The sequence below is a fragment of the Argiope bruennichi genome, chromosome 10 (genome assembly GCF_947563725.1).
Source record: "Argiope bruennichi chromosome 10, qqArgBrue1.1, whole genome shotgun sequence".
In the NCBI taxonomy this organism is placed as follows: Eukaryota; Metazoa; Arthropoda; class Arachnida; order Araneae; family Araneidae; genus Argiope; species Argiope bruennichi.
In genome coordinates this window covers 66,293,142-66,317,125 of record NC_079160.1, presented here as the reverse complement: position 1 = coordinate 66,317,125, position 23,984 = coordinate 66,293,142, and the positions used below count along the sequence as shown (strand labels likewise).

The following is a 23,984-nucleotide window of genomic DNA, read 5'->3' as shown; positions in this document are numbered from 1 at the left end:
ATCTCCCATCATGAAAATTGTGAAACGTGACTCGCTGAGGTTTTTACGTTCAATTTTATTGTTTAGCTTTTAATTTAGCTTCGGAACAATGCATGTTCTTTCTCCATTTTTTTTTTTTTTTTTATCCTTCCTTTCCGAATTTTTTCCCCAAAGATTTGTTTTAAATTTGAACTTCAAAAAAATATTTTAATTTTTGGCATGGGCAATATAATTTTAAATTCAAGGGAAATAAAAGGAATGTTTTTATATTTTTCTCTGAAGTTTATATTTGCTCTCGGTTTTTTTACGGAATATTTTTTGTATTTCTAATGGAATTAGTGCGAGTCGCTTCTTCCTACATTGTTGATTATTTTGAAGTTGTGTTAATATTTGCAAACTGCTCCAGAATTCTCCTAACAATCTCGAATCTTTTTCCAATATTTCAAATTTTGATAATGACTAGATTCACAGGACAAATTTGAATAACTTGAATGGCTTCTCATCAATAACCATTTAGAAATTTTTTTAGAATTTTTCAGTTTTTCCGTGTGTATTCATTTATGTTTCTTAGAATTCACCTCATCCTTACTAATGGTTTATTATTTATTTTTCTAGAATTGTAACTTTGGAAATCTCGATAAAACATGTATACGATCACGTTTAATTCCGCATATTCATTTCAATTTTCTTATTGTTCAATCATATTTATAACGCATCGTTTTTTGAAGGCATAGTCAAAAAGTCTTATTTCCTATAGCTTGCTCTTTTACAGTAATAATGTTGATGCTGTTAGATGGTTTAAATAATTGATAGTACAATGCACATGAAATTTCCAAATTTTACTTGCATAGTATTTTTTTTTTAAATTTTTCGTGTTTCTAAAAATGTAAATATATAATGGGTTTTAATTCCTTTCCTGATGGTCTAGGATTTCATTTCTATGATAATAGGAACTTAGTGTGCTAAAGGTTAATTTTAATTAAATTTTGATTCCGAATAAAAAACACAATTTTGTAATAAATTTCTGAAAAATTCATTACAATACACTATATTTTGTAACTTTATGAAATATATTAAATAGTGAACTGGAAAATGATAAAAGAAGTTTCTAAAAGCATTTTTTTTTATTAATGGGTTATAAGAAAACTGTGTAACTTCTTTCCAATTTAAGGACAGAACAAAATCGTAGTGGAATGAGGTATTGAAACCCATAAAGATAAAATATTCATTAAAACATAAGAATTAATATTAAATAAAATAAATGTACATTAAAGTTAAAAAAAGACATATTATGGATACTAAAGTATCAATTCACTTTGATTATTTCTACCCGCTTTCATATTCTAATATATAATTTAACTGTCATTCATATTTTATCAGAATGTCCAATTTTTAATTCTCATCGATTACGTTTATTCGGTAAATCATCTTCAAACATTCGTGACTTGGTGGGAGAACATCCCCACCCAAATATTTTTACTTTCTTGAAAGAAATTGGTGTTTTCCATTTTATTTAACTTGTTCAATTTTATCTCCACATTTCTTGGTTTTTGCAAATTTTACTTTAACTTTTTAGAACTTCACTGAATATTTTTTATCTTCAACCATATGTTTGGCGCAGCATGGCCAGATATGGCTCTTGTGCCACAAAATCAGAAATAACTTAACTTAACCAATCATCAACAGGGCTCTACTTTTCACCATACGCATGGCGCAGTATGGCCAAGAATGGCCCTTGTGCCAAAAAACCCAAACTAACCAACCATATTCTAATATATAGTGTTGGGATCTGTCCTCATTTCCTTTTTTTAAGAAGTACACTTAGATGATTGAGTTTTGCTCGGCAGTTTTTTGTAAAATCACAAAAAACTGCTTTTTTTGTGGTTTTTGTTTTTTTGGCAGTTTGCGCTTTCAGATAAAATATTTAGATACGAATCACAATAATTGCATTTGTTGCTATTGAGTGTGAGCCGAACGTATTCGTATTCAGACAATGTCTTATAGCGCCATCTCGTAAAGTTTTTAGGTACCATGAGATTATCATCGTGTGCGTGTGTAAATTCACGTTTTATTTCAGGAAAGCTCCTATATAGATAAACTTAGAAAGCAAAACCTGATCTAAATATAAAATTTGACATAACATAACTCAACATAATAACGATCGGAGTGACTTTTTTTAGGAATTTTTATTTTCTGACGATCGAAAGGATTTTTTTTAATTCAGATTTAAACTAAATTCAGGTCTTTTTCTTGGATAATTTCAGAAAGCATTATTGCAAAAAGGATTATTATTACGTAATTTTAAATTTAAAAGAAATGCCTTTCATCATGCCAATTTAGTTTTGTGTAATTTTTTCCAGTGAATTTTGAATTTAAAAAAAAATCATTTTTCAACAATTGTTCTCATTGTTACGTCAAACTGCTTCAACGTGTGATTTCCCCCCATTTTTGAAAGCCTAGGAAGACAGATATTTTTTATTCACGTATTTTAAATGAAAAATAGGGAAGTGAAATGACATTATTTAGAAACACAATGAGATATTTAGAAAATAGTCACCCGAACAATCGAGGATTTAGTGGCATAATAATGTTAAACTATTCGACGCTATTAGGAAGATTCATATATACAATAAAAGAGCAGTTGAAAAGCTATTTAAAGTACATCTGTGTCACAATTAATATTTAAAAAAAATAATTCTGTTCAGGGAATTATGAATTTCAAGTTATACATAAAAGATTTGATTTTAAACAAAGACAACCATTATTTCCGGTGAACTAGATGGTTGCCAAAGTTGTCATGTCATTCTTTTCGCCAAAGTTGTCCTGAAAAGAAGGGTCACTGGGGAGAAGTCTAGAAAAATTTTAACTGACCAAGTCCATCCTATGATACAAACTTTGTTTCCTACAAGAGATGGAGTTTTTCAGGATGATAATGCACCTATCCATGCAGCGAGACTTGTCCAATCATGGTTTGATGAACACGAGGCTGAAGTTAAACGCCTGCCTTGGTCCGCACAATCTCCCGACCTCAATGTAATAGAACCGTTATCGTCTATTTTAATGCGTTAAACATGGAATCGATATCCTCCACCTTCATCTCTCCCAGAACTTTCCATACGATTGGCGCAGTATAGCCTACCTTTGGCTCTTGCGCCATTAAACCCGAATAAACCAACCAACCAACCAACCCAGAACTTTCACAGTTTCTCCAGGAAGAATGGTACAATATTCCACTAAACACTATTCAACACTTGCATGAATCGATTCCTAGACGAATCCAAGCTGTATTACATGCCAAAGACGGTCCTATACCATTCTAATGAAGGATTCCTTATAAATCTATTTCCAATATTTGATCATTTGAGCGATGTCTGATGTTCATCTCATCATTGGATTTCGCTCAAAATTTCATAAATGTATACGCATGTTGAATCTGCATACCATATAGCACAAAGAAATTTTGAGTTATCTTTTTCACAGACATTTTAGTGTAAAACAAATCTTGATTGAATGTCCTACTTTTAATTCACATCGTCATCAATATTTTCATACGTCATTAGTAATTTTGAAGGACCTGGTGGGTGAGAAATACCACCCAAATATTTTTAACTTTCTGAGAGCCATTGGCTTTTTAAATCACATTTAATGCTTCCGCAAATTTCTTTTGCCTTATCTTTTAAAAAATTTTTAACGACTTTCCATCATTCGTTTCCTTTTTACTTCCTTTTCAAAATGTTATTTTGTTGTCAACTTTTAACATATATAAATGTTATGCAATTATGTTTTATGAAATTTTTATCCTCGTTTTGTGCTGTAAGTAATTTTAATGATTAATAAAGACTATTTTACTTTTTGCTTGGCGCAGTATGGCCAGATATGGCTCTTGCGCCATAAAACTCCAACCAACCATCTTTTTCACAGACAGATATAACGCCAAAAATGTGTTTTCAAACTCGGCGTAGTTTAAAACGCGGAGATTCGTCAAAATTTCGATTTTTTTTTTTTTTTTTTTTTTTTTTTTTTTACAAATGATTACAAAAATTACAGTACTGTTACTAGTTTCGTGATTTCTATGATATCATGCTCAGTGATGAAAGATCTATTTTTCTCAAAACATTCATGGGAAAGAAAGCCCACAGATTTATATAATAATTGTTATAATTTATAATTATTATAATTTTATAATTATAAATGTTTATAAAGTTTGTTTATGTGAATATTACATTTCCAATCCCCTTCAAAGACTTCTCTATTTATGTAAATAATTTGTTTGCTGTTAAGAGATAGATTTAGTATAAAGTGACGAATATGAAAAGTCTTAAATCTTAACGTTTGACATTTTGAAATGAATTCTTGTTTTATTTTACACTTTTTTTATGATGGAACTATTTAAAAAACCCTGTGAATGGCGCAGCTTGTCCTAAATTGGACCTTGTGCCAATAAACCGCACCATACCATACCATCAAGCGACGAATAATTGGTGACAACCGTAAATAGATAGCAACTACATACGCCAATGGCAAATGCAGTTGCCATTACATTTATTATAATATTATAAGCACGAAGTATTATAAAAACAACTAAAAGTGCTGAGAATTGAAAGAAATGTCTAATATGAGATTATTTTCAATCATTATTTTTATACATTATAGATTAGATATCTGCATATTTTTTTTCGATGTAACAAGATTCAAGGTAAATGCATTTTGTCCATCTGGAGGGAAAAGTTTAATTTCTACCCTCATTTCCATTTATATTATTTTATTTATTAATTAAATAAATAAACTGCATCCTGTTTAATCTATATTTTATTTGTCTTATAATGGTGATATTTATTATTATATACCATATAAACAGTTTTATTGTACAAGTTCTGACATTCACCGATAAATAGTTCACTCTCTTCATAAATTGCAAACGTCTGCTTGAACAAAGGCAATCATCTGAGCCATACATTTTTCAGAGGGCATTTCAGAGACGGCGCATCGAGTTTTTATCGCATCAGCTTTGAAGCACGCCTGTAAGAAATAAAGTAAATGAAATGAAAAATTAGGAATATTTTAATAAATTTGGTAATTTAAAAATTTTATTTTATTCATGAAACAACCGAAGAAACAGTAAGATCATTAAACAGATAATTTTTTAAGTAAAATAATTTGGGAAATTTTATAGTATTAAAATTCCTTTCACGAATTTTTTGAAGCATATTACTAGAAAGTGCTTTAATTCTGGACATATGATAGATTAATAAAGAATATGATACTTATCCCTTAACAGTTTGAAAATGCTATGGAGTTTTTTACATATAGAGCTTACAAATTACTAAAAATAAATTTCAATATATAGGTTGAAAATTACAAAACAAAATTTAAAAAAAATTCATTATTTTCTTGCCAAAATCAATTTAGGGGTCATATTCTTCGAATTGGAGACGGTTTAAAAAATTAATTTTCAAATGAATTTATCTTAGTAAACATATAAATAACAATTGTTTTTAAATTATAGAATTTCCTTAAGTAAGATATCAACAATCTTTCGCTGCTTACTTTTTGTAATTTTTTTCATTCCTTTTTTTTAAATTTAATGTTATTTTTCATCCCTCTTTTTATGTCTTTATGAAGGTGATTTTTTTTCACATTTACAGATTTCAACCAAGGAGACCTGCTTATTACAAGATGTATAAAGCTAAACTTAAAGTAAAAACATCGCAAAATGTGGAAAAGGGATTCGTAGAACCAAAACTAAGAATATCATACCATTGGTCAAAATTTATTACTTCTTTAAAAAGTTCCGATAATTTCGATTGCAGTAAGAATCAGAGAATCAGAATTTTTTTTAACTCATTGTGTTTATATTTCTTGTTATGGAACCTATGAACAGTCGCTTTTTGGCTTTAATAAGTATATATCATTTTTATGAAACGTTTATAATATATAAAATTTTCTTTCAATTTGCAGAAACTTTTTCCCATTGGAATTCCAAGATTCGTAGAATTGAAACTAATAATATCATACGACACATTGGTCAAAATTTATTATTTCTTTAATAAGTTCCGATAGTTTCGATTGCAATAAGAATCAGATTTTTTTGTAACTCATTGAGTTTATATTTCTTGTTATGGAACCAACGAACAGTCGCTTTTTTGACTTTAATAAGTATATATCATTTTTACATTACATAAAATTTTCTTTAAATTTACAGAAACTGTTTTCCATTGGAAATCCAAGATTAATGACAACCGTTCGTTATAATGAGATTTTGAATATATGAAAGTTTGATATATGAGAATCTTATTATGTACAATGTAACAAGGTCAAATATTCAAATCAACATAAACTATTGCTTTTAACTAGCCTTAAAAAAAGCTTAAAAGAATCACCTTTGGATAATCCGGATCTTTGCAGGTTTGGTATCCTATTTCGTCTTTGTCCATCAACTCTACAGTTGGATATTAGAAGCAAAGAATAAAAATGTTATAGAATTCATATTATAAGTAGACCTTAGAAATCGATTAAAGTTAAAAAGAATTTTATTCCAGAAGCATCTTTTTTTTAAGATTATTAAAATTTATAGGCGATGCAAGTTATTTTCCTAGTATTAAAAAGTTATTTAATTATGCTTTAAATATTAAACTATTTTTATAACTCTGTATATGGTTATATGGACAATAATACAAAATAAGTGTGCTAATAGAATAAAAAATATGACTGACTAATTAAATTTGGAAATTTTAAGAAAAATTCCTCACAACTGTAATTAATTAAATATATGAAATTAATTTTTAAAAATTCATTTCTTACACTTAATGTATAAAGTATTTAATCTTAATTTCTCATGTTGTGAAATATCTTAATTGTATGATTTTAACTCCATTTTATATTAAATTCACGTAAATCGATTTGACTCAGTGTTGTAAGATTTAATGATTTTTATTGAAATTTATAAAAAGCATCTTTGAATTTGATTTGTCTTGAGTTTTTTTTAATAATCATTTAAATAGGATCGTTCTACTGTTTAAAGTTATAAAATTGAAAGAAAAATAAAATGAGTTAATGTGTTCTTATTTCAAAATGCCATCTTTGTAATAGAAAATTATTTATTGGGACATTCATTGATATAATTTTTCTTTCTGTTACAGTTATAATAGTTTAAAACAAAAAATAATCTCATTAAAATATTTCCTCATTATAAAAATAATAATGAGGAAAAATTTTCTCATTCTATAAGCCATTAAAAAATCCTCTCTTCTTGTTCATAATAAATCTAAACATCGCATGTTTTGTGACCTAATAGACTAGTTAACTCAAATCATTTTACTGTTCCCTTCCCATTTATTTTTTTCGTCACAAATGAAATTTTAATTCTTTAGCGAATCAAAATCTATAAGTTCATATAAATAAAAGATATATCTATTCAATGTATTCTGTTTTAACTTGATCATATTTCATCAGTAAAGAAATTAAGAGAAAATTAATTAAAATTCTTATAGTAAATCTTATTAATTAATATAAGTTCGAAAACTTTAATATATATTTAAAAAAGTCTCTCCTCCCTATATCGGCAAATGCTAAATTGTAAATATTCATATATCTTTTTCTAAAAATGTGCTAAGGACATAAGAATAATTTTTTTGCAGTTTAAGAAGATATTTATCTTTATATTGAAGAGACATTTTACAGGATAATAGTTTGATTTACAAAAATTAACTAAATGTCATTGTAAAATTTCGAAAAAACGTCGTTGTCTAACACAAAATCAATACTATTAAGAAATAGTTTTGGAACCTCAAAAAATTGTATTTCAGCCCATACATTTATAAATATAAAATAGGGGGAGAAAAATTTCAGATGCATATATTATGTAGTTTTTGAGAAAAAGTATATGCGGTTTAAAAAAGATTGCGGTAAAAAAGATTGCAATTTACAATCGTTATTTAAAGTATTTTTATAGTATATTAAAGTTATTGCAGTTATTATTAATAGTTATTAACAGTTATTTAAAGCAGGTTTGCTAAATGTTATCTAGGTCTCGTTCTGACGTCGTGTCCGCGTTACCACGGAAAGGAGGTGCAGTAGCTTCTGAGAGTAAAGACCCCTGAGCATCCGAAGGCAGAAGTCTCACTTCTAGCTCGTATGAAGATGAAACTCACACATTCGCTTGCACAAACCGTTTTTACAGGGGGGGGGGGCACATTCATACACTTCACAGATAGAACACAGATGAAGAACAACCATGCCCGAACTGGGATTTGAACGCGGGTGACGCCCAGATCATGGGGAAGATGCGCTACCCCTATGCAAGGACGCAGGCGTTTTCGTAGGTCTCTACAGAAATATAGCTTGGTTTAAAAAAATAGCTAAATGTCACTGTAAAATTTCGAAAAAGTGTCTTTCTCTGACACAAAATCAGAAATGCTATTGTAATACTAAATTTATCAGGTAGTACTAAATATTTTTGGAACTAAACAAAATTTTACTTTAACACATGCATTTATTAGTATAAAATAGGTAGTAAAAATTTCACATTCATATACTATGTAGTTTTTGAGAAAAAAATATAGGTGGTTAAAAAAAAAGTCTTTTTTTTGCGATAGTGTAATTTATTGTCTATGCAATATTTATTCAAAGCACTTTTGAGACATCCAGAAGTTTTTTCTAAATACTAACCATGCCTCATTCTGGTAGCTCTCTTACTTAAATAACATTTGCAAATTCAAATATAATGTCGAATCATGACTTACCTCCGATTTTATTGTCCATTGCATCAAAAAATACTTTGCAATCGGGAAATAATTTTACAAAAACATTTTCTCGAGCTGGCGGTCCTTCTGATCTATCTGATTCTTGTGTAAAGACTGATGTTGCCAAATTCAACACTAAAACGAATGCTACAATGAAGCTCATTTTCTTTAGACTGTTGAACTCAATGCGTCATGTTTCTCTGCAGCTGCTGGTTTTATGTTCCAGCCACATTGTATGTGAAGGTGTAAACCTATTATTATGTCTAAAAGATACGGTGACAATTTTTTTTAACCAATCTTCCACAAAGAGATGACAAATTAACATGCATCAAAGGTATATACTATTGATTCAGCAACACATTTCAGAAGTGGTACCACCAGGTCGGGTCATTGATATACAATGTAGAAGTCTTTTTGTTCTCATTTGTGTTTACAGCTGTCTGTAAGAATTGAATTTTGCTTACACTCTTTTTAGTTTTGTACAATTTTTAACGAATAATGGAAATGTTGGTCCTTGATAGATTAGTTTTTCGCGCACTTTCCTCAATGTGCTATATGTTTACTGTACACATTCTGAAAGAGAAAAATGGAAAGACCGTGATTTAAAACGATTGGTGAAAACTTTTAAGTAAGATTTGAAGGTTTAGTACTAATTTCAAACCATGCATTTTATTTTAATGCATAAGTAATAAACATAATGTGATAAAGTAATTGCTTATAACTAGTTCAAAATTGCGGAAGAGATTAAATGTTTTAGACATATTTCATTAATCTTAGAACTGTATGGTTAAATTTATTTGTAATGCCTAAACAAGTTTTCTATATCATACAAGAAATATTCACATTATTTTTTTCAAATAAAATTTCCAAAATAAGATATTAATTTAATCAGTTTGAAATTCTGCGTTTTATAGAATGATTATGAGCATAAAGTTTACTTATTTATTATATAGAAACATCATTTCATATTAAAAATATGTTACGGAACTACTAAATTGCTATTTGCTTTTATTACTATTGTTACTTCGCCTTTTGTTTTAATGACAAGCATTCAATTCGATGTACTTATCGCACTTTGGTATTCTTATTCTCTCTCTCTCTCTCTTTTTTTTTTTGATTATATGAAAAAAGTATAATAGATTTCCGTATTAGAAGTGTAAAAATGATTTATAAAAACACATTCTATATCAAGTGCTTAATTTTAAAGTTCTGAATGGACTTTGTGAGTGAGTCTCGGCTTGAGACAGATGTGAATCTCATAAAGCTTACCATGTACGTGATTTCATGCATGTTACATTTTAATATGCACCCTCCTATTATATTTTAGAGAATAGTGACGAGTCAAGTGACGTTTTTTAACATTTGACATCCTTTATCGTTCATTTTACCTTCATAATTCTTTCATATTTCGAAATTCGAAGTTTTTTTTTCAAAATAGTTTCCATGCAGATTCGAAACGAAAAATTAACCTAGTTAATCTCAGTTTTTCACAGTCTGGAAGGGAAGAAAATAAAACTCTTAATTTCTACTTAAATTAATTTATAGAAGTTTTATTATTTATGTAAAACTCTAAAATCTAAATAAATTAAAAGAAAGAGATTTTTAAAATAAGTTTATTTCTTTTTATATATGGCAAACTAACATTAAGACCGCACGATGATAATATTATCTTCATGCTGAGGTGCCATTTCAATCATCCAAAGACGACCTTTCTGCACTTGCTGAGCTGCAGACGTTTCCTTGCATGAAAGCGTTGAGTTGGTCCATGCAGTCACCTGAAGGTTTTTCAGTAATTTCACATCGGATAGTTTCCATGCTTCTGCGCCAACATGCCTGGTAGGAAATATTTAAATTAATTTCTAATTATCATTTTAAACATTGTTATTTTTCTTTAGCTTGACAGTATTTTAAGATGGCGAGTTACCACCAGCATCAGCAAAGTTTTGAATCGCTATATGGTAACAACTTTTGCTAAGCTAAGAAGAAAGAGCCAAAAATGTTTAATATTCATTTTAATCAATTCACTATATAACTATCAACTGTACTTGAAAAATAAAGTGCCAAAATACAATTTTTTTATTAAATGACATCAAGCCATGTATATTCTTGAGGTCGCCCATTCACTCCACACCACATATATTCTCTAATTCATTTTGAAATTTTATACATTCATTTAAATTTTTGTTTTAAAGTACTCTTGTACACTGTAAGTTGTTGTTGCTATTTATGGCACTTTACAAGTCTGCTAACAGATCTGTCAGCGATTTAAGATGAGTGAGCGTCTCTTGTTTTTTCAATAGCGCCAACTAGGGCCACGAGTACGACTTCGCTACTTCATGCGTCACAATCGTTTGCATTCTTCCCTTTTCACAGGGGGACACACTCAGACACCTCACAGAACAACCATGCCTGAACCAGGACACCCAGATCACGGGGAAGACGCTCTACCCCCATACCAGGACGTCGGCATAATGTAGGTTTTTGATCATTGTAGATTGATATGATTTTAAACCTAATTTGGCGCAGCATAGTCAAAACCATGGCATTTGCGCCAGAAAAATCCAGATAAAATGCAAAGTTATTTCGAGAAATCATATCACAATTTGTGTAAATTGTGATATGATTCACACGGTCACCGTGTAACTTTTCCGTAACTCAAATTGTGGACATCTAATATGGAATGCATTGGGACTTCTCACTCTAATCATAACCTAATGACCTTACTAAATCTTTCAATATAGGCATATAGTTCAAATTGAAAAAGGCTCTAATTGATGCAAAAAAAATACGTTTTATGTCTTTTTAATCAATGCATGTAGTGCTAAAAACATTAAGAAATCTGAAATTTATATGCAATTTTAATCAGAGTTTATTAAAAAATTTTAAAGCACTAAATGTTAACAAATGAAAGTTCTATGCAACTGGCACTAAAACTGATCAGATTACGAAGTTTTGAATATCGCTATTTTAGACAAATTCTAAAAATAACTGCATCATTTTAATGGTCGCTTTGAGAAAGAACTGGGGCCGCGGTGGCCCGGTGGTAAGGTCTCGGCTTCGGAACCGGAGTGTTTCAGGTTCGTGACCCGATTCCACCGAAGAACCGTCGTGTAAGGGGGTCTGTTGCACGTTAAATCCGTCATGCCAAACGTCCTCCCGTTGGTGTGGTGTGGTGTGGTGTGGAGAGAGAGAGAGGTGCCAGCTCAGGTGTCGTCCTCGTCATCTGACCGTGGTTCAAAACTACGAGGTCCGTCCCAAAATAGCCCTAGTGTTGCTTCAAACGGGACGTTAATATAACCAAACCAAACCAAATTGAGAAAGAACTGCAATCAAAGGGCTGCGTTAGATCCAGGTGGTCATTAATTGGCCTAATAATCAACGAAATAATCAAATTTAGAGCTTCATTAGTCTTCATTAGTTTTAAATTTAAAAGAAACAATCTTTTTTTTTAATATGTCAAAAATGTTTTACCAAAATAAATAGGTCTGGGAATTATATAAAAACTTCTGTTTCTGAGAATATTATGATATCTATTTAATGACAAAAACAAAAGGAAATATAATTAAAATATAATACCTTAAGACATTTAAAGATTTGATTTTGTTTTTTCATATTGATTCATAATTGATTTCTGCACCTTGACTATAATGACCGCATTCTGTATTATTCTTATTTTATCAAGAGAGCATGCTTTAGTCCTTTTTTTTCTAATTCGATATAAAATGACTCTCAAAAAAAAGAGGCAATAAACACAAAATTATTTTATTTCATTGTTTTCAAAACATTTCATTCCTTTTAAGCAGGTAAGCACTATTAATAAATTTTGATTGAATAAGGTTTTGCCTGGACAGCAAAAGTCATTAAGAATTTTTTAAACTCTGGTGTAGACAATAAAAAGCACAGCATATTTACAATATTTTAACTAAGAATTTTCATAACTAAGTTTCCAAAAAGAGTAACACTTTAAATTGGAAAGATTTTTAAAAACATTTTACTAACAATTTAGCGTTTTAGTTGAGAAAATATGCCAAAAAAATTACAAACTGGTATTTATCTTTAATTAAGAATTTGCAAAGGAAATAAATCATACAGATTGATATTTGGATGTAAAAAATATCTCTTTAAATTAGCTAAAATCCTTTTATTTCATACATATATTCCTTCATTGCCATCTAAAGACAGATATTTATTAGTATCTACGTCATCAATCCTTTCATACTTCCCAACTTAATATATCGTCAGTAGCTAATAATGTTTTAAGTTAGAGCTGCTCACCTCTCAAAGCAAATAGTCAAATTTGTAATTAATCTTTAAGTAACAGAAAACCTCAGAGCATTTCCAGATTAAAAACATTTTCTCAGTATCAATAAGGTAAAATGAATCGCATATAAAGGCCTCTCTTTTTCTGTTTTGGCCTTAATTTCGGTTTATTATATAAATCTTGGTTACTACATGTTTTTTTTTTGTTGTTGTTATTGTTTATGCAATATTGGGCGCATGCTATTCAAAATTAGTTTTTAGTTGATAAAAAATCCTTACACAATCTCCACTTAAATTTTTCTTATGCTTCATAGTATTTTTAAAAAATGTGTAAAATATCATTTCAGTAATTTAGATATCTTTAAGATACAATTAGCTTGTCAGTTTTATTTATACGGATTCAGAAAAAAAAGGCATTTATTCTCCACTGAGTCTTTAAAAATAACATTTTAAGTCTTAATATCTTCTGAATTGCATGTTTTTAAAGCAATGAAGGCCTAACACATTTTATATGCCCAAGACTTAAGCCTGTGATTCAGACCATTTATCTAATTAGACAATTCCTACACTGTTATTTCTTAACTGGAGTAGTGAATGAATCGTCTAATTGAAGAATAGGTGTGCATCACAGGTGAGTGACGCTGCAGCCTGTGACCCACTCCTGGTAATATAGAGTAAACATATTTTAAAATATAGAGTATATCAAACATTTTAATAAAATGTTTTATATGTTTTTGTTTTTTTCAAATAGATTAAAGCAGCAATTGCTACCATGACTCACACCTGTGATTCAGACTATTTATCTAATTGGATTATTCTTACTCTGCTATTTCTTAATTAGAGTAGAGAAGGAGTCATTCTGTTAAGAAATAAGTGTGAATCACAGGTAAGTCACGCTGTAGCCTATGCCTCATTTTCGGTAATATAGATTAAACAAATTAAAAAATATATAGAATTAATAAAATGCATGTTTTATATTGGTTTTAATTAAATTGTAAGTTATATTTCTTTAAAAAAATTTGTAAAATTCCAGTCATTGTTTAATACGTACATGAAAATCATCACTTCCACGGCAGCTTCTCGGGCCTATTTTGTGATCTCGCATCATTTCTGAAAAAATTAAGCACATTTATCAGAAAAATAGATTACTTCGAGTGTTAAAAAATAGGTTAATGAGATAACATAGTCAAAATTGCTTTTGACTTGCGAAAAATAACTTTTGTAACATGTAACTTAGTACAAGTTGCAAACAAAAATTAACTTATAAATGCACAAATAACATAGTAATACAAGTGTAGACAAGTTAGTAAAATACAAGTAAGTGTAATGTAATACACAAGTGAGATATCTGAGTTAGTATTGGCACACTTTGGCCACATGGATCTCTCTGAAGAGTCTCGTTCCCATTGGAGATCTGTTACGTAAATGGTCTTGTGGGGCGTCAGATTTATCGAAAGGCAAACAATCATACGTTGCTGTTATGTGGAAATTTCAATTCCTTGTTCCTTTCATTCAGTTCCTTGTTCAGTATTATTCCTTTCATTTAACAATAATTTGAAATGACGATGTCAGCCCCAAAATGATTTTTGTGCCGCTTTAAAAGGAGACGTCAGTCTAATTAAACTTTTATCTAATAGACTGATGTCAAAATAACTCGCCTCCGTAAGGGGAACACTCATTATACTCACAATCATCTCCTTTTTGGTGAGAGGGCACCAATGTGTTTCATATGTCATATTGATCTTTGTGTTAATCATGTTTATTATCGAGTGTCCTAGTTTTTTATTATTCATCATCGTCACTTTTTCCACTTATTTACCGGTTAATTAACTCCTATTCTATTTGTTTCCCATATAAATATTTTGTCATATCCAGTTAACAGGTTAAAACAGCATTATTTCATTTTTCTCACATTTTTATCCTCTCTTTTAGAGTAATTTAGTAGTTTATTGGAACTCATTGTTACGTTTAAATTTCATGCACTCATTGTTACCTTTCAAAAACTGTTCAATTTTTACCTGAACCGTATGTTTTTTTTTATCATGTGAGAACATGATGTTGTTTTGGCTTGAGGTTTTTGAAGCCTCAAAATTAGTAGGCAGAAAATTGTTGAAGCCTCAAAATGCGTAGGCAAAAAAATCGGTGATTTATCGCTTTTGAGGCATCATTTTTTTTTTTTTTTTTTGGCATTTAGGGTAATTAGAAAATAATGCATGAGCTTGTCACCTTTTGCGATTTATCTCCAACTAAAGTTACAACTTGATTTCCGAATTATCCATTCTCTAAATTCCTACGAATTGTCTTAATTTATTTAAGTCATTAACCAGTTTAAACCGGTTTGAAACAATTACGAGACTATCAGATTACGCATGCGTCGATATTTAGAAAAACGATGGGTTTTTTTCTTTTTTTTTTTCCATCTCAAAATCGGTTCGAGCTCCGAAACTTTGTTTGCTAACTAGAAAAATTGAAAAGGAAAGTTTAAAATATAGAGGAATAGAGACCACTAGAGAAGTCTCGTGATTGTTTCAAATCAGTTTAAAGTGGTTAATGACTTAAATTAATTAAGACAAATAATGACTTAAAAAGAATAATATTTAAAATAGATTTCATTTTCTCATTTCTCATTCATAGGTTTCATCATTTTCTCATTTTAAATCATAGATTTCATTTTCTTATTTCTCATTCGTAGATTTCATCATTTTCTCAATTCTCATTCATAGATTTCATCATTTTCTCATTTTAAATCATAGATTCAATTTTCTTTTTTTGATTTTAATTCCATATTTTATAATCTGGGATGAAATTCAATTATACGTTTGGTGCAGTATGGTCAAGAGTGGCTCTTGCGCCAATAAATTCAACAACAAAAACAACCTATACTACTAGAGTATTTCAGAAAAAAAAGTAAATACTATCATTTTTTTTTCTTAAATTTAATTTTACTGTTATTAAAAAAACTATTTTATTTTTATTTTAAACTTACCTTAATTCTATTGTTTTATTTCTATAAAATCAGCTTTGATGTTCTCGAACAACCTAATTGTAGTTGTTTCCAATTATCCAACAATTTACAATTTAATTAAATATGATTTGATGTTTCTTTGAAAGAGTTCTTTACTCATACAATTATCTCATCTTTGGAAAATATCTCTTCTTCTCCCCCAGACAACCAGGGAATACAACAATTAACTCTAATTCTAAAATCTTTATGCTGACATTTAAAGATAATTTCTACTCATTATCATGCAAACTTTGGATAAATCATTAAAATTACTCTCATGTAAATTCGAAGGTACTTATCTTGGAAATAATTTAGAGAATGTTATTCAGATTGTTGGTATTCTTCTTGGAGCACCCTCGAGATTCTTTAAAAGTTAAGCAACATTCGAATTTTCATTAGTCTGAAGAATTTACGGCTTTGATCGAAACATTTCAAAAAGAAAATTTTCCTATTTAAACCTTAATTCTCTGGAGAATAATTTCCATCTATGTTATCCACAAACTGGCGTTTTATTGTTTTTAATTTTAAAATGCTAAAATTTCAGAAAAGGGCTTTTAATGGAAATATAAGAAAACTTTTAAATATAGGAACTCTTATTAAAACTATTCAATATAATGGAATAGAAGAAGTAATCCCAAATTTTTATTTTGGAAATAGTTATAATAGTTTAAATCCAAATTTTTATAACTAGAAATTTGAAAGTTTTAATGCCCGTTGGAATGACTTTCAAAAACATTCAAATGATTTTTTTTTCCAAAAATTTATTTCATTCGGAGATGAGAAAAATCAAAACGTTAAAATATATATATAGCAACATTATTGGCTTAGTTGTTGATCTGGATAAACAAAATCAGTTTCTAAGTTGCCAGACACGATAAGATATGTTGCCAGACGAGTGGTGGGGAGAAGTGGAGGTTGAGTTACTGCTTTTTCGCATTTAAATAAAAAAAACTATTAATCTCAGAGTAAAAATTTAGCTAAAAAGCTGTAGGTGTTAACCTGTTAACGGGAAATTAACTTTCTTTAAACTAGTTTAACAATGTGTCCTTTTTTTCTATGAAAAATTAATTATACCTAAAATTGTAAGAAAACCCAATTTACTTATTGATTATTTATTTTGACCAAATATTTCATAACGTTTGGAAAATATGTAAATAAAATATTTCCAATTAATCCAATTAATTAATTAAACAGTTATGATTAATTCATCCAAATAATTAATGTAACAATTGTAATTAATTAATCAAAATAATTAAGTAAACAATTATAATTAATTAATCAAAATAATTAATTAATCAAAATAATTAATTAAACAATTATAATTAATTAATCAAAATAATTGATAAAACGAATTGAAATAATTATTTTGTGGTATGATATGATTGCTCTTGAAAAATTAAGAGATTATAATCAGTAAAATATCTTTCTGCAGTTTTGATGTTAAAAAAGAACGTCCTCTGCTATTATATGACGATTGTAGTCTATATTTACATTTTTCAACATTTTTTCGACTATTTTTCATAAATAATTTCTTTATCGATATAACTGTTAGCCAAATTACGAGAATACACAAAAGTCAAATTATAGTTTTACTGAAATTTAAAATACTAAAATGCTAAAGTAATAAAGTACTAAAATGAAATTTAAAGTACTAAAAAGTACGACATATATCTATTTTATATTTAAAAAGTCTTATAATGAGACTTGAAATCAAACTTTTTTAATTTGGAGTATTTCCCACTAGTCATAGGTTTTAACGGGTAAAGACGATGTAAAATATAATGTAATTCACACATAACTTTTAAAAAATTTCATTACGAAAAAAGTTATGCCCTTTGGAGTTTTTTTTTTAATTGATAAAATATTCATTTAACAGGAGGTCATATTCAATAAACAAGTTAAAAATACCTAAAAAAGAGCATTTGAATATTAGGACACTTCAATTAGATCAGAAATTAATTTTAAAAAAGTGGATTGCTATTTTCTTGATATGGGGAAATATTCACTTAACAGATTATATTCCGTTGTTTATCTATTCTAATCTTTTAAATGAAAGTTTGTACTGATGTAAGTACTGCGCAGTCTTCTAATATACTGTTTTACTATTATACTGTTAATTTATACCGTTTTAAAAAATTTTCTCACAGTAACAGAAATTTCCGTGATCTTAAAATATAAAAACAAGCAAGAAAATGTATTTACAATTAATGAATGAAAAAATTTCTAACTATTTTTTTATTTAATTTATATTAAAAAAATTTAGATCATTGAATTAAATACCTATTATTATATTTTATTTAATGAATTGAAAATTTGAAACATAAATTTTAAACTATTCGAAATATGTTAGAGTTGCAAATACGTATCACTTCGGAATAAAGGATTAAAAGTATACCCGAGATTACTTTATAAGAGAGTCGCAAGTGAAATCACATATTAGCTCCATAATTCTAGTTGTTACTTTGAGGCATTCGTACGACATTATAAAATCATTTGTCATATTATTAATCTTTCATTAAATTATTATCATGACATTATTAATCGTTCATCATCTACTTTTGAATAGAGTAAAACTGCAAGACATATTGGCAAAATTATTAATTTTTAGCTATTAAATCCATTATAACATAATCTGAAAATTAAATCGAATGAACTGATACCTAAAACTCAACTCCAGATAATGTTCTATAGTAAATGTAAAAACAAAACCCAATGTGGATTTATGATTTCTCCATGGATCAAAATAATGACAGGTTTCCATTTTGTTAAACAGTTTGGTAACGTAAGTAGGCCAATTAAAAAATGTTACTTTTATTTTCAAATAATTTTTTTAAAAAAGGGATATGGACTCTTTGAATATTCCTCACATAGTCTCTAATATACATAAGTATGTTTAGAATTTCATTATAAAGGAATTAGCAACGGAAAAGGAGAAAAAGTGACAGCACTATCCACTTGTAAAGTGACAGAGTCCACTCTTTAAGATTCTCGCACAAAGTGAGAGAATCCCGCATACTAGCGTTTTGTCTCTCATAACATAGGGAAGAAAAATGAGAATGCTTTTTCAATATCCTTCTTTTAGCCCGATTAAAATTAATACTTGAATCACATTTTTAGCTATAAGATCACAAACTAAATTTTATTTTAGTTAAGTCATTGCACTTTTGAATTATCGTGTTGACATGCATGCGAAATGTACACATAGATAAATGATAAACTCATTGGAGAATTTAGTTTTGATCCTGAAATACATACATCCAAAATTTGATCCTGAAATGCATTTCAGACGATGTGCATAGTAATCATCGTTTCACCTGCAATCGAAGAGATAAAAAAAAAAGACTTTCTGTAATCCTAGTTTGATCCGAGTTTATAGGTATCTACAAACTTGATGTAAAGACCACATAGCAAATTACATCCACATAGCTCATACATTATTCTAAAAATGTATTTTCGGAGAAGTCTGGAAAGAAAAGATTAATCAAAATCGCGAGATTGGAATTTATTATACTTTGCATACGAGAAAGGAAGAATAAAATTCTTGGCTTAACCCTTTAAAGGGCCATTTTTTTCTAGTCATATTATGTTAAAATAATTTGAGGCTTGAAATTAGAATAAGAAAAGGGATTCATTTAACTTATTGGATAAATTTAATTTGATACATTAATTAATGTGGTTAATTAATAATTAAGTAACAAATCAAGACGCGTCATTTTGTGTAAGATAAAGAACTGACGCATCTAAGTCTCTGTCTTTCTAAATAAATTTGTCAGAACTTATGCCAACCTACATAATTTCATACAAAAATTGATATATGTTTGGTGGGAAGCATACTTCCTACGGCCCTAGAAAGGGTTAATATAGATAAAAATCATTTTGGCGATGTAGATATGTTACATGTATCTTCCTAAATGACTAGGCCCATTTCAATGAAACACATTTATTCATTGAATGCACACTTATTTTTTAAAATAATATAGCCAAATATTCAAAGAGCAAAAGTTAATTGCATATTCATTTAATTAGAAATTAATTGAAAATGTTCCACTTTTCTGCAGTAAGTTTTGATCAAATAACTTTACTAGAAAATTTTTAATACCAACTTAACCCTTTAAAGGGCCATTTTTTTCTAATCATATTATGGTAAAATATTTTTAGGCTTGAAATTAGAATAAGAAAAGGGATTCGTTTAGCTTATTAGATAAATTTAATTTGATTAATTAATAATTAAGTAACAAATCAAGACACATCTTGTCTGAGATAAAGAACTGAAGCATCTAAGTTTCTGACTTACTAAAAAAATTTGTCAGAACTTATGCCAACCTATATAATTTCATACAAAGATTGATAAATTTGGTGGGAATCATAGTTCTCACGGCCCTAGAAAGGGTTAAAATACTTTTTGTCCTTTCTATGATACCAAATTTTTTTATTTGTAATTTTCCCTTCAATTTATAATAATAGTTTTTATAAATTTAATGCATAATATTTTGTAATACGGCCTCCCTATCCGTTTTTTTATAAAAATTTCTTTAATTTCTCTTAAGTTTTTTTATTGGTTAAAAGTAGTTATTTTAAACAATTCTTAAAAGAATTAAACTACATTTTTAAGCTCTTAATAATGACCTAAGACCACAGGCACTCATTCAAGTGGTGGCATGACAAAAAAAAATTTGTGTATTACTATTTTACATGAAAGTATTTGAATTTCGAGAAACACTGGGTATACCATCTATGTTGTTTACAAGACAAATAAAACCGTGAGGTTACAATAACGCGGAATATAAAAAATAGATTAATAATACAGAACGTTTCAGTAGCGTTATGCGACTGTTCTGTAATGTTATGCGAAATTTCAGCATCAAAATAAATAGAACAAAACTTCACAATAATTTAAATTTGAATTTCTAGATAATTCATGCTTGATAGTCTCTATATCTAATAGCAATCAATATTAAAGATGCGTCATCTGCCCTCAAAAGAGACTGCATACTTTTAAAAACAAGAATCTATTATTTTCCTTCCATATTATCAAAAACTAACACCTTAAACTTATCTATATATTCTTATTCTATCTAGCATGGTCTTTTCTAGGGTATTCACTCCTCCTCCCCACTCCAATAAGAAAAAAATGGCTTAATTATCTCCTCCGGTTCCATTAAATCATTTCAGGTTGAATGCCACAAGCAATGCGCATTTAAATAATTGCTTCTATATTTTATTTCTTAATGTTTCATTTGAATGGTCTTAAGTTTAAGGATCTTGTTTACTCTTTTAGATTTACTTACGCCTCGTGTAATTTCAAAAATTACATTAAAACTCTTCTCATGAAGGTAATTACTTTAAATGCTTAACTATTAAGTAGAACATTAAAATAAAAATAGTTTTCCTTTTACTATTTAGAAATCGAGACTAAGAAATAGTTAGTACGCTTTAACATGAAGCATTTCTTTTTAAACAAAATATCCATTTCAGACCGAATTATTGCTCATTAAATAAACATATAAACCTTCAGGCATTTCACAAAGGTGGAATATAAGGATTCGTTCTCTTATGTGAAAAAACACACACTTATTGTGTGTTTTGGATATATTTGGATATAGAATGTTTGTCTTCATATGTTAGAAGAAAATTATTTCATGAAATAATATATTTATTGAAAAAATTAAGCTACTATGGTTTCTTATTGAATAAGAAGGCTGATCTATGAATAATTCTACCATTAAAAATATTTTCAAAATGTCCGTGTTTTTGCATTGTAAAAATGTGTATTGTTAAAAAAAAAGAGGCTTTTATTTTTATTGCAGAATTGTTATAATTAATTTTTGCCACTGGGATATTGTTTAATTAATAATGTAGTCATTCGGTGCATCTTAATTTTTTTTTAAAAAGTAATTCAAATTTTTAAAAATAATTTTCTTAAATTATATGCTGCTATTCAAAATATATTTTTTTATTAAAAAAAGTCATGCATTTCAGGGTTAATATCTTCCAAATTCCTCGACAGAATTTCAGTTATATAACAGACCATTCGTTACATCGATCAATATAAACAGAATTTTATGTTTTCATTTTACACAATACAAGCATTTTAACCCTTTCTAGGGCCGTGGAAGTATGCTTCCCACCAAATTTATCAATCTTTGTATGAAATTATGTAGGTTGGCATAAGTTCTGACAAATTTTTTTCTTACAAAGACGGAAACTTAGATGCTTCAGTTCTTTATCTCAGACAAAATAATGTCTCTTGATTTGTTATTTAATTATTAATTAATCAAATTAAATTTATCTAATTAGCTAAATGAATCCCTTTTCTTATTCTAATTTCAAGCCTAAAAATATTTTAATATAATATGACTAGAAAAAAATGGCCCTTTAAAGGGTTAAAATGGCGTATTTGTGGAACAAGGAATAGTGGAAAGACTTTTCACATTTTCTTTAGGATTATCAGCAAAATTAATTGATTAAAACGTTAAACGTTCTTTTAGCATAATTGGCTTATTTAGTACTTTAAATTCTCATAATTTTAAGCCTTAATAAAGAAATGTATTACAGACATTTTCTAAATTATTATTTTTTTAAACATTTTCTAATTACAAGTTATTTCACATTTATTCGTTTTATGTAATATGCAGAAAATTTTCATCTTTCTTTGGTTCTATAAAACTAAGTTTTATAATGGTATATATCATTTATTTAATAATAACAAGACTTTTTAAATAGAATTAAACATTTCAAATAAATTTTTGGATGTTCTTTAAACTTAAAAGCAGTTTTTCTTTCAATAAAATGGAATTTATTACAGTTCTTAATAATACTGAAATCTTGAATTAAACTAAATTCGTAACTTCCTCTCTTTACATAAAGATTAATATCAGAATATATTTTTTCAAAAAATATTTTATATTACCTTTATGTGCCTCTCTCATAGCTTGAGCCATATTTGCACATCCTGGAAACAGTTCTAGAATGCTTATTGGATGAGGTGGAGGTGGAATGCCATGTTTCCCACCCGGGCCTCTAAGACCACCATGTCCAAAGGGTCTTTCCGGAAGACCCTCAGGGTCTACAGGTCCATCAGGACCAACATCCTCTTGCGAATTAACTAATGCTGCTAAAATCAGAACCAGTATTATCATCATTACAGATTTCATGGTTATCTTTTATAGAATATCTTTTTTTTAAAAAATCGTCTGCTTCTTTTGCTATTAACTTCTTTGATTGTGGAAGAATTGGAGAAATAAAATGGAGCTCTGGTTTGCAGAAGAAAGGATCTTTACCAGTCGTATGATTCAATAGCGAGTGTTGATTTCAAAGTTTACCATAGACTGTAAAAAAGCATTTCTTTTTATAGACGATCATTTGAATAAGACGCTTCCATTGTACTTGACATTCATTTCCCACAGAAACGTGAAGGTAACAGTTGATTTGAATTTGCAATCATTCTCTGTAACAAAACAATCAGAAAACAAAGTCATAGGGATTTCCACCCATTGTCGAGTGGTTCACGTTTTATAATTTATCATCCTCTCTGTTATTGTGTTGTCTGGATAACTGTAAACTTGTCTCTTTAAATAAATTCTGATTCAGTTTAACAGCAGTCGAGAGACGCGTGAACTTTCTTTATATCTTACCAGAAAGGTGGATAATTAAATAAATGTCAATCAGGACGGACATTTCGAATAATATATGCGCAGCCAAATCATCCATAAACCGTGACAGAACTTCTATAACTGGACATGAATTCGAATTCTATAGCCTATAATGACGATATTTGTCTTTCTTGTTGGAACATTGGAAAGTTGCATCTGTTTTAAGTAATTTTGTTGGTCATATAAATGTAACTAGGAATAGAAATAAATTTATATGAAATATTTCATGTTTTTACTATATTATTTGTTTAAAAAAAATTATTTAAAAGCACAGTTGTCTCTTTTAGTTTGATTGTAAAAGTTCAACTTAGAATTTCGATAAAAATGAAAATAATATCACCAATCTTT

At 28.6% G+C, this 23,984-nt stretch overlaps 2 protein-coding genes across 2 annotated transcripts; both read right to left on the bottom strand.

Annotated features, from left to right (window-relative positions):
- Positions 1–4,833: 4,833 nt before the first annotated feature.
- LOC129987620 (uncharacterized) lies at positions 4,834–8,893 on the bottom strand. The gene is made up of 3 exons (XM_056095581.1): positions 8,721–8,893; positions 6,360–6,418; positions 4,834–4,998 (listed from the first exon to the last, which is right to left on the bottom strand). Exons 1-3 carry the CDS (start codon positions 8,881–8,883, stop codon positions 4,885–4,887), a joined length of 336 nt encoding a protein of 111 aa, XP_055951556.1. The 5' UTR covers positions 8,884–8,893; the 3' UTR covers positions 4,834–4,884.
- Positions 8,894–10,356: 1,463 nt separating this feature from the next.
- LOC129989029 (uncharacterized) lies at positions 10,357–23,302 on the bottom strand. Its single transcript, XM_056097338.1, has 3 exons — positions 22,895–23,302; positions 14,032–14,090; positions 10,357–10,553 (listed from the first exon to the last, which is right to left on the bottom strand). Exons 1-3 carry the CDS (start codon positions 23,136–23,138, stop codon positions 10,410–10,412), a joined length of 447 nt encoding a protein of 148 aa, XP_055953313.1. The 5' UTR covers positions 23,139–23,302; the 3' UTR covers positions 10,357–10,409.
- Positions 23,303–23,984: the final 682 nt, after the last annotated feature.